General features: G+C 39.9%; 2 protein-coding genes across 2 annotated transcripts; both read right to left on the bottom strand.

The window, feature by feature from the left end:
• Positions 1 to 3,401: 3,401 nt before the first annotated feature.
• Positions 3,402 to 4,648, bottom strand: LOC6503054. The gene is made up of 2 exons (XM_001963302.3): positions 4,508 to 4,648; positions 3,402 to 4,379 (listed from the first exon to the last, which is right to left on the bottom strand). Exon 2 carries the CDS (start codon positions 4,374 to 4,376, stop codon positions 3,552 to 3,554), a length of 825 nt encoding a protein of 274 aa, XP_001963338.1. The 5' UTR covers positions 4,377 to 4,379; positions 4,508 to 4,648; the 3' UTR covers positions 3,402 to 3,551.
• Positions 4,649 to 5,110: 462 nt separating this feature from the next.
• LOC6503053 (Krueppel-like factor 9) lies at positions 5,111 to 6,637 on the bottom strand. Its single transcript, XM_001963301.4, has one exon. The coding sequence runs from the start codon at positions 6,269 to 6,271 to the stop codon at positions 5,438 to 5,440; it is 834 nt and encodes a 277-aa protein (XP_001963337.1). The 5' UTR covers positions 6,272 to 6,637; the 3' UTR covers positions 5,111 to 5,437.
• Between the last annotated feature and the right edge of the window lie 4,443 nt (positions 6,638 to 11,080).

Raw genomic sequence — 11,080 nt, 5'->3', positions numbered from 1 at the left:
AAGCCGGACGTAATGGAACCTGATGCGCCCTGAATTTTCTCCATATTTTCCGCAATGTCCCCTCTACTTTCTCTCCTTTCTCCTCTGATTTTTCTCCACTCTTTTATATATATATATATATGTATATTTCACTTATTGATGAGTGGAAATGCTGTTGACATTATTTGTGTGTCGGCCGCCAGTTGGTCGCCCGATGCAATGCAAATTTGTTGACACAAGCCAGAGCCACCCATCCCCAGATATATTATACTTTAATATATATTATATATATATCTGATATCTGGTGGTATCTGTGTGTGTAAGGGGGGGGTTGGTTGGCTGGTTGGTTACCCTACCCCCTCCAAGTCAACCAAACCCCTTGCCAATCGTTTGCCCATGAGAATCAAAGTCTCGATTCTCGTAAAAATGATTCATGATATCGCATTATTTCCGTATCATTTGTAATTTCCAGTTTCCTGCTTATTTTCACCCACACATACATACCATCACACATACACACACACACACACACATATACAAAGAGTACAAGAGAGAGAGGGACGAACTGTTGCAATTACTATCTATCTGGTATTTTATAACTTTTGTGCTCCTTCCTGCTACCTCTGCTACGTTTCTCCTTTTTATCCTTTGGGCTCCTTGGGCGCCTGCTTCCTACTTCGTCTAGAACTGATTACAGTCACAGTCGCAGTAGCAGTAGCAGTCGAAGTAGAAGTCTCAGTAACCAGGCAAGCTGCAGATAAAAAGATACAGATACACTGTCAAAAGATATAGGTATTTATTCAAAATAAAGGGGGAGTATTTTTTGTTAAATGGGCTATAGATTTTAAAGGAAATATAAGGCTCTGAATTAATAATAGGATCTTTATTATGTGTATTAGCTTAATAGCTTATATATGTATATTATAAAAAATTCGAAAACTTGTAGTAATTTTTTTAAGTAATCATCGCCACCCTTAAGTCATTGAAGCCCCCCTGAGTACGCCACTGACATTCACATTCAGCGATGAAGTCACAGCAGAGCCACAGTTACAGGCGTTGCCATCCTCATCATCATGCTTCTCATTCCCCATTTTAACCCCAATCCCCTCATACCAGAGCCCCCCTCATACCATACTCCTCCGGGCATAGATACAAAGATATTGCAGATACACAGATACACAGATACAGATACATATATGTGCGCTCAACACTTTTTCTTGTAGTTTTTGATGAACATTTAATTGAATTCTTCTACTGCACAGAGCTTTGTCTTCGCCATTGATGTATCCGTTCTGCCAATACACATACAAGTGTGGAAATATAGGATGTATCTAGAGATATAGATATGGGGGGATATAAGGAACGGATATATCCCACAGAGCGCGCCATAAGTTATGCTTTCTCCAGTTTTTCTTTTGCCTTGTGGCACTGTCTATGTGTGTGGCATCTAATTAAAATTGCAATTGGAATTTAACCAGGGACAAAAAGCCAGATACAGATACACTACTTACTTGCCAGCACCTGAGAGCACCAGTGGAAAGCTCTGAAAGTCACTAGAAATTATCGGATGTTGGTTGCCACAAAAAGCTGGTTAAGAAGATATCAAGTATATTACATACAGACTGTTTTTCCCAGGGCTTACAGTGTTGGATTATTGGCTATGGGGATTCTGGGCCATCAACATTCCACTGGGATAAATAATTTTTAGTTTTGTTTTGAAATTTTTTATTCATTGTTTGACTAACTTTGTTTTTTAAAATTTTAATGGTTTTAGTAGTAAATCTTTAGTAGTAGTCTTTAAAAAACGTACCTCGTTAAAATATGAATCTTACTTTCTCTTACATTTTACATCTAAAATATTGAAGATTTTATTATATTTTTGAATTTATTTCAAAGTATATTTTTACTAAGAATATTATTAATATTGGACAAATATTTTAGATTTAACAACCTGATATATTTTCTTAAAAATATTAATAGATATTAAGATATTAGTCAACTTTTAAATAATCATGAAAATCATTTATTACAGAGTTTATAATTCCCAACTGATTCTGGTTAATATTCCTATAAATACAGGTATAATTATTAATAATATTTAAAGTAAAAAAAATTGAACACAAATATCTAAGTAATTTAGGGTTTTTATTGTTTTAATTAAAATATTTGATTAAGCCTTCAATAAAAAATGCAACAGGTGTCTCACAAACTCATATTAAATTTCCTAGTCTTTGTGCTATTATTTAAATTAAATCTTAATCAATTATGAATAAAATCAATATGCCGTTGATGTAACTTAACCGCCACGACCTGCCCCTGGCGCTCGATTTTCCGCATTTTCAGCTTCCCCTTTGGGGCTAATTGAACGGGTTCCACAGTGACTGCATCTATGCAAATAGCCCGAGTTGCCCTCTCATCGCCTCAATTGCATTCGGCCCCCATCCCCCCAAGGAATTCTGCCACTTGTGCTACACTGTGCCGCGCCCCCCTTCACTCTGTTTTTTGCCACCTCTCTGGAATTAAATAACCAGACCCCCCCACCCATTGCCCCCACCAACAAGACAGCAATATCAAATAGTAAATAGATAAAAACAACATGACTTAATGAGTGGTATTTATTTTTATGCTAATTACTTTCGAATAAGCAGCATTTCCCGCAGGATGGAGGGGCAGGACGAGCGAAAAAAAAATAGGAGGGGCAGAACAGGAGGGGCAGGGAGCTTAGTTAGATTGGCAGGATGCCTGAGGATGGGTTGGAGTTGGGGGGCAGGCAGGAGGCTCTCCTTAATGAGTGGGGCAATAATTGTTGTTGGATTTTGCAGCAGGACTTCTTAAGGCTCGGCACTTCACTTGCCGTTGCCAAGGAGCAAGGAGCAAGGAGCACATTGCGGAGGACGAAAAGGACGAGAGACTGAAGCTACAGGGAAATGGGGATGGCAATGTGCAATGTTTGCATAAAGTAAATGCCATTATACAAGCAAGTTGTGCTGTAAATTCACTTCAAATGTACAAAAGCACTCGCCCTGAAAGCCGTAAAGCATGCGATATGACAGCGCATAAAGGATGCGCCGGAGTTGGAAAGGCGCGGCAGGTCCTTTAAGGCTTTAGCCCATCTACTCATTCACTCCATTTCATACATATTTATTCACTTTTATTATTAGGGTTTTAATTATATATTTTATACACTATTATGTCAATATTCTTTATATATTTATTCTTTATTGTTTATTATATGATATATTATTTAAACAATAAATTATCTATTTAATCTCTAGAATCTAATCTATAGACTATTTTCTATAGATTTAAATGTTATTTTTATAGAAATGTATCTGCCAAAAAGTATAGTTTTTTGATCCAGTTTCTTTCCTTAAAAATATATCCATTATCCATTACCCATTATCCTTTAAAATACTATCCTATAAAATATCGTGTAAAGTCTTACATTTCTAAATTAGTTCAAATTAATTATTTGAGGATTATGTTGCTGCCAAAATAGATTCGATCCAGTTTCTTTGTGTTTCTTAAATGGACTCTCATCGAATATTTGGCAAGTAGGAGGAAGTTCCTCCTTATGACTTGACGGCTGTCTTGACGCCCTCGTGAAGGATCAGCTCCAGGTTGACGCTCTTCTTGTCGCCGCCCTTGCCCTTGCCCATCTGCTCCATTTCGCTGCAGGTGACCCAGAGGGCGTGCTTGGACTTGGGCAGTTCCTTGCCGTCCGATTCCGGGCGAATCATTCCGGAATTGACGACCTGCCGGAATCCGCTGCGGCACTCGGACATGGTGCGATCGTAGGCCGTCATAGTTACGTGCAGGGGGCGAGTGCAGGAGACGCTCTGGGTCCAGAACAGGAACATGTCCAACTCGTCCTTGTCGGCCTCGTAGGTCACGTTCTTTCGGGTCCAGTCCGACATATCCTCGAAGACAGGGGCGGGGTCCTTCTTCTTCTTGTCCAGCCACTCGAAGAAGTAGCAACGACGCACCAGGATCACCACCGGCAAGTACTCGGCCAAGAGCAGTTCGTTCTCCGCCTCCGGCAGGAAGCGATTCAAATGGCAAAGGCCACGTTTTCCCGGCAATCCGTCCGGATGATCTCGCTTACCGCAGTACAACAGGACACCCAGGCAGATGGTCTTCCGCGGCGGCAACCGGCTGAGGTCGAACAGCAGGATGCAGCGCTCGTTCTCGTAGGCCAGGTGCAGTTCCTCCTTGCCGGGCGAGGGGCGCAAGTGCTGGATGAGCATGTGGCAGAGGATGTCCAAGGACGAGATGGTGGCCAAGCATCCCGACAGAGGACAGCGAATCGGCACGCGACTCAGTTGCTCCACATTGAGTTCCTTCGGGGCGCGCACCTCCTTCCTGTCCTTCTGCTCGCACTTTTGTGTCAATTCCATTATCTGAAAGAGTTTTTGCAATTTTAGTTCTATTTAAATTGAATTAAATTGTTTTTTAAGTAAAATAATAATAATGGAAATAAAATAGTAAATTAAATAAATTTTTAAATAAAATTTTATTAAAATATTACCTAGAATTCCAGTGTGAGTTTGGTGTGCGAATCAGCCGGAATGATTGTTCTTTCTTGTGAGATTGAACTTGTAAGATGACGTTTCGTTCAAAGGCCTACTTTTCTTATGAAATCTACAGGGTTTTAACAATCTATTTTATAGCGAAAAAAATCAGTAAAGGCTACTATGATTTGTGTATTGTTAAACTTATCGATAAGGGCACTTTTTCGATTTCTTCCGATATTTTTTAACCAATCCGACACGTCATCTAAACTCTAAACTCTAAAGGTTTTTCGATTGCATGCCTTTGGCTACATTTATTTCCAATTTATTAATTTTTAGTGACCATGAAGATATTGTTGCATGTTAAGTTCCTTCCTATAATTTTAACCGAGATTGTACCAAATGGCAGTGAGACACACCAATGGAGCTTGGCAGCCCTCCTTCGACGCTAACTATGAGACCCTAATTTTTGGCCCATATTGCCATAGTTCAAGTAAGATTATTATTAACCTTTTTTAACAACCTAATACCCACAAAAATCCATTAATATTTTATTAAGAATTTTTATTTTAATTCCATATATTCCCCTTAAAATATCCCCTTATTAAAAACACCTTAATTTTTTTTGGCCAAGTGTAATTAACGCAACAAAACAAAAAATATAACATGTATGTGTTAGGGCACAATGGTTGGTGTACAATTGTATGAACCCGCTACCTGCCGGAAGATGCAGAAATTCCAAAAATCTAAGCTTTCCCTACAGTGTATGTATATGTTCTGTGACTGTGACTGACTCTTGTAAAATACTTGTGACTGTGACTGTATGTGTTATTTGTTGTGTTTCCTAGTAACCGCTTCATAATAAAATCTAGGCCTTTTTTTCAATTTTTTGTTTGAAATTTTCTGATTTTTACGTCTCGTCGGCTAGGACATCCTTCCTCCTTCGATTAGAGTTGATTTTTCCGCTTGCGGCCCGGCCGCACGGAGTAGACATCCTCGGAGAAGAGGCGACCCGCTCGGGTGGCCGCCAGGAGTCGCCGCTCGTGGACCTTCCGGTGCTTGGTGAGGTGATCCGAGCGGGCGAAGCTCTTGGCGCAGTAGTCGCACTTGTAGGGCTTCACCCCGGAATGGGATCTCCGGTGGCGGGCCAGTTCGTCCGAGCGGGAGAATCGCCAACTGCACTCAGGCCACACGCAGGCGTACGGTTTCTCGCCGAGATGCCTCCGCAGGTGGGCTTTCAGGTGGGCGGGCTTCGCGTATAGTTTCTCGCAGTTGCCGAAGGTGCACAGGTAGCCACCGCCCTCCGACCCTTTGCGGTGGGGATGCTGCCGGACGTGGATCTCCGGAAGCGGTGGCGGTGGTGGCGGCGGCGGGGGATCCCGCGGGCTCGATAGCCTCAGGTTACTGTTACTCTCCTCCAGGAAATCTGTGCAATTGTCCGTACACAGTGGCGTCCGTTCCGGCAGGAAGTCCACCAGCTCGGGAATCTCAACGAAGTTGTCCAGCAATCTCTGCTCCCAGTCGCACAGGTCTGGACCAAGATCCTCAAAGTCCAGAAAGATGTCCTCCTGCTCCTTACTGGCATTGTTGTTGCCGTCGAGGGTGATGATGCCGTAGAAGTCGTAGCCAGGGGAGGGGTCCTCCGACTCTAGCTCTTCCTCCTCAAGATAGGGAGCGTGCAGCTGGATGTCCTCCGTGGTGCTCAGAAGGGAGTACGAGAAGGGCTGATCCTCCAGGTCGCAGTAGAGCTGCTGGAAGCCGCCCGTTGCAAAGAAGTCCATGATCGCAAATGCTTGTTCTCCGGCCGTATGTCCAAATATTTATAAAGCCGGACTCGCGGACACTGACTCTCCAAATCAAAATTGAAATCGGAATCGACGACAACGAGACGTTTTCAGTTTTTTTCGTAAAGACTGAAATTATACCCTGTTGGGGGTTTGTTTTAATAGTTTTTTTTTTTTTAACTTTTCTATAACAATTTTAGGTTGGCCTTTTTTTTAAGATTTTTTATAAAATTTTTTTTTGTTCTTGTTAGAAAATATATAACAATTTTTTATGGTTTTTTAGAAATTTGGAACTTTTTACTTCGCACTAAGTGAGTACACGATCTTGCCTATAGGCAGGGCGAGGTTGAACTGAATGTTGTGTGAGGGGCCCAGTCCCAGGTCCAGACATTTGACAGATGGGCCAAAAGCACAGCCTACTTGTTAGATTATTTTTTAACAGGGTTTTAAGGCTAAAAAATAAGTCAAAAAGGAGCTAAAAAATCAAAAGGGATGGGGAGTTAGAAGGAGTTAGGATATTGATGCAATTTTGGACTTGAATTGCTTCAGTTCCTTAGACAAAATAATACTTTTCTATTATTATTTATTTTATAAAAAATTATAATAAAATACTGCCTAAATAATGGATAGCTAACCAGTCTATAGTTTAAACATTTTCGCTTTCCGAGATCCGAAGAGATCGAATCCGTGGTCCCCCTGGGGAATAATTAGCCGGCGATCGTGGCTAGACCGGAGACCGCGCTGGCCTCATTAGTCCCCTCCACACTGGCCCCCACCCCTTTGTACGCCGCTCTTCTCCGGCTGAGATACCGATGGAAATCCGTACGGACTCAGATACTACGCCAGATGTTTGCCATTGATCTCCGAGCGGCACATGTGCGATTTTTTCCGAGGTTCGAGTGCCAAGTGGTGTCAGGCCGCCACCTGACATGCCCTCCCTTTCTCCCGCTCTCTAGCCATCTCTTTCAGCAATGATAATTACTATGTTTCCGTCTCTTTAGCCAGTATTTGCTTCCCGCTTTTGTTATTGTTTTGGTTTCGGTTTTGGTCATAGACTATCAATACAAATTTGTTATTAATTAATGACAATTACTGCGAACTAGATATGCCCCGGGGATATAGATAAATATAGAGATATACATATAAGTATAAAATTTAATATATATATTTATGTGTAAATTCCCGGTTGTACTTTGAAATCCAAAACAATGGCAATCTGTATGTGTGTCAAGTGAGCGAGTGGTGATTTGGTTTTAATTTCATGGAAATGGAAATTATTTATCTCCCTTTCCCTGGCAACGGGTCATTTAAAACAAATGTGTTTATTAATTTTTTTTTGGGGATTTTTTTAGCGATTATAATACAGAGAAAAAAAGATAACAAAAAGGAGATATGTGTACTATAATTAAAAGGGTTTATTTTAAAGAAATAATACGATTTTTAGGCTTTCAAAAAATAATTAATATGTACAAGTCTGATTACTCATTTTCAACCATTTCTCCTTTAAATATCTTCATTTCTTTTGACTGTTTGTGGCACTTTCATTCCACTTGCCACTTTCTACTGCGGCTCCTGCCACTTATCTATGCCATTTCGACATCCCTTTTTTTTGGCTGGCAGCCCTTTCGGAAAATTAACATAAATTTAACGTGCGGCTGGCGTTTAAATTTACTTTCGCCTAATGAAATAATCAGCAGCTGTAAATCCTTATGGGCCTTATACCATCCTTGCCAGCCATTCTTTGCCATCTCTCTGGCCTCCTCTGGCCTATCCTTCAGGCTCTGGCTTTTTTGGCAGCGAAATCAGCCACGGCCTACGCGTTTTACGCTAATTGATATTGCAAAAATCAAAGGCTGCACGCGGGCATTAAAAGGATTTAAGGGCTTTTATCAGCGCGGTGTGGGTATAGAGTACTTACACCGCGGAGTCTCTTGTTTTGGATCTGATATCTGGCTCTGACTCGGTTCCTGACTCTCACTCTCACTCTGACTCCGACTCTGAATCTGAATCTGGTAATTTGTAATTACGAGTATTGCGATTCTGATTTCTCACCCAGCCCGGGCTGCCCCAACTTTGGGGATGCTTCGGGCTTATTTTGGGTTTAAATTAGTATGCCGGCTGCAGGCGTTGGGGAATCCTGGTGTTTTGATATTCTCTCATAGTTCCTACTTCACTTACTTACAGATCTATTTTCAAATTTAAACATACACTAGGAGAATTAGTAGAATTAATAAGATTAAATGATAGTTTAAATATATTATATTATTCATCGTTTTCTTAAAGTCTATAAAGAAATGGTTGGATGGAACTTATAAAATTTTAAAAAAATATCTTGTCTTTATTTTGTAGAGTTTTTAATGTCATGTTGCTTTTAAATATAAAGTTAAGACCTATTCTCTGAGTCTCTTAAGGAATGTACAACTAAAATTTATCTATGCATCGGACTGCAAATACATATTTCTCTTGAAACGCATGTAGGCCGTACCGCAAGTGTCATGACGGAAATTATGCATACAATTTTACTGTAAATTGCACTTGGCAAAATGATATCACCTAAACCCCCTCTCTTTGCGGCCAACATCCTCGAGCAATCATCATTTAAATGGGACATTTTGATGCCAGTTCTCAAAGTATTTAGGAGCGAAATCCGTAGATTTAAAGCCAAAGGACTGCAGTCAAATGAGTTAAGCGGTTGTCACAACGAACTCCATTCGAATCCGAGTCGGAAGCAGGCTAGGCTGCAAGTGGATGGGACATAACACAAATGTATGTAAGGATATGCAAGGATATAGACTCGTAAATCAGTTGCCTAGTTAGTTGAAGTTGGCCCTTATCAATCGCAGCTGAGCTGCTTGTTTTCATTGGATTAGACAAGTTTATTTTGCTTTCGAAGTTGGCCAAAAAGTAGAGAGATGCCATGTTGTGCCCCTTACTGTTGTCGCAAATTAAATGTATCTGCATCTGTACATGTAAGTGTATCTGAATCTGAATCTGAATCTGTGACCTCTGACAATTCCTCTGCTCTACCACACACATGTCGAATTTATAATCCTCATGATTTCCCATCGATTCCTGTTGAAACCAAAAATTTTTGCACATTTCTAGCCGAGTCCCTGGCAAGAGGATTAGCAGAATGTTCAATTTTGCATATGTAACACTTAATTGCATCAATTTTTGTGGTCTGGCGGAAAGTAATGGCAGGCATAGTTGCAAGTTTAAATATGATTTATTGTGTGAAAGTATGTACTTGGAATTTTCCATGGGTAGTTGCAAGAAGGTGGTTTTTAAAAGGATACATAAATGTTATTTTAAGAACAACATGAATATTTAAGTGATTTGAAAGTATTATTGTAAATTAAACCTTAAATATTTGGAGACAGCCTAATCCCTGTTTATAACTGTCATTTAATTTTCACAAGGTCTAATTAGAAATAGTTATTTGAACGGAAAATCATTTTCCATAACAGTAGGTGTACGAAAATGTACCTATATTTTCGTAACCTCCACGGAGAAGTAGGTATTTGGGTAAAAGAATATAGCAAGAAGATAGTATAGAATATAATATAGTCTTAGCTAGAATATAGAACCATGCTTTTTAAAAACAAACAATTTAACTACAGCTCATTTTCTAGTTCTTTAAAAAGGTAGGTCTTTAGGTATTTCCACATTGAATCGTTCTTTATAACAACATACAATTTAAAGCAACATAAAGACTTAATTTAAAATTATGTTTAGTATCATCTTATCTAGCTATCTTATTATTATTATTTTTATTTTTATGATATTTGCTAGAGGTAATTATTTCAAATCATTTTTCTTTCAAGAAAGTGTACGAAAATGAACCTTTATCTTAGTAAACTCCACTGTGAGGTAGCTATTTAGGTATTACGACAGTGATTCGTGCTTTATATCAACATTTAGTTGAAGTTTTAAACTAAAGCTCAGTTTCGTGAAAATTGCCTTCCATAACTGTTGATAAATTTGAAATAATTATTATTATTAATATTATTTTTATCATAGCTGCTAGAGGTAATTATTTCAAATCATTTTTCTTTCAAGAAAGAGTACGAAAATGTACCTTTATCTTAGTAAACTCCACTGTGAGGTAGGTATTTAGGTATTACGACAGTGATTCGTGCTTTATATCAACATTTAGTTTAAGTTTTAAACTAAAGCTCAGTTTCGTGAAAATTGCCTTCCATAACTGTTGATAAATTTGCGCACACGCCACTGACTGTTGGACACTTGAAATTAAAACAGTGTTGGCCCTTGGCTCTTGGCTGCACATTGTCTTGCCCAGGCTGGCATTCCCCAATTAATTATACAATTTAGCCATGAAGCGCTGCCGAGAACTTGGCTAAGAACTTTTGGCTAAGGGGGGAAGAGCTGCCAGTCCAGATGCAGTGCCTCAATGCCAATTTTGTGCAGTTTCTGTGGGAGGGCAACAGGTCAAAAGTTTTCCGGCCAACAGCTAACAGGCTAAGAAGTCGGACTACCAATTCGACAGCATTGTGGAGGGAGGGCCTATGGAGGAGGAGTCACTGCCGTGCAGTGAAAAGTTTTAATAAACTCGCCAAAAGACAATATTTTGTGTGAGACGACGACGGCAACTAACCGAAGGGCGAGACCAGGACAATAATTTGATTTTGGTGTTGGCCTGAAAGCAATTTGTTATATGTTATATGTATACATATGTGAGATGTATGTATGTCCTTTGGGCCAGGCCAGGCCAGGCCAGGACAAAAAACAATTTGGCACACACACAGGACATGCAGAGGACATATACACTGTCCAGGTGTCTCACCC

This window comes from Drosophila ananassae, chromosome XL (genome assembly GCF_017639315.1).
Source record: "Drosophila ananassae strain 14024-0371.13 chromosome XL, ASM1763931v2, whole genome shotgun sequence".
Taxonomy (NCBI): Eukaryota; Metazoa; Arthropoda; class Insecta; order Diptera; family Drosophilidae; genus Drosophila; species Drosophila ananassae.
Note: the sequence above shows the minus strand (reverse complement) of the source record. Positions and strands in the feature narration are given on the sequence as shown.

Bases quoted from the DNA above. Each gene is read 5' to 3' on its own strand.
- LOC6503054 (XM_001963302.3), bottom strand. From the start codon at position 4,376: ATGGAATTGACACAAAAGTGCGAGCAGAAGGACAGGAAGGAGGTGCGC.
- LOC6503053 (XM_001963301.4), bottom strand. From the start codon at position 6,271: ATGGACTTCTTTGCAACGGGCGGCTTCCAGCAGCTCTACTGCGACCTG.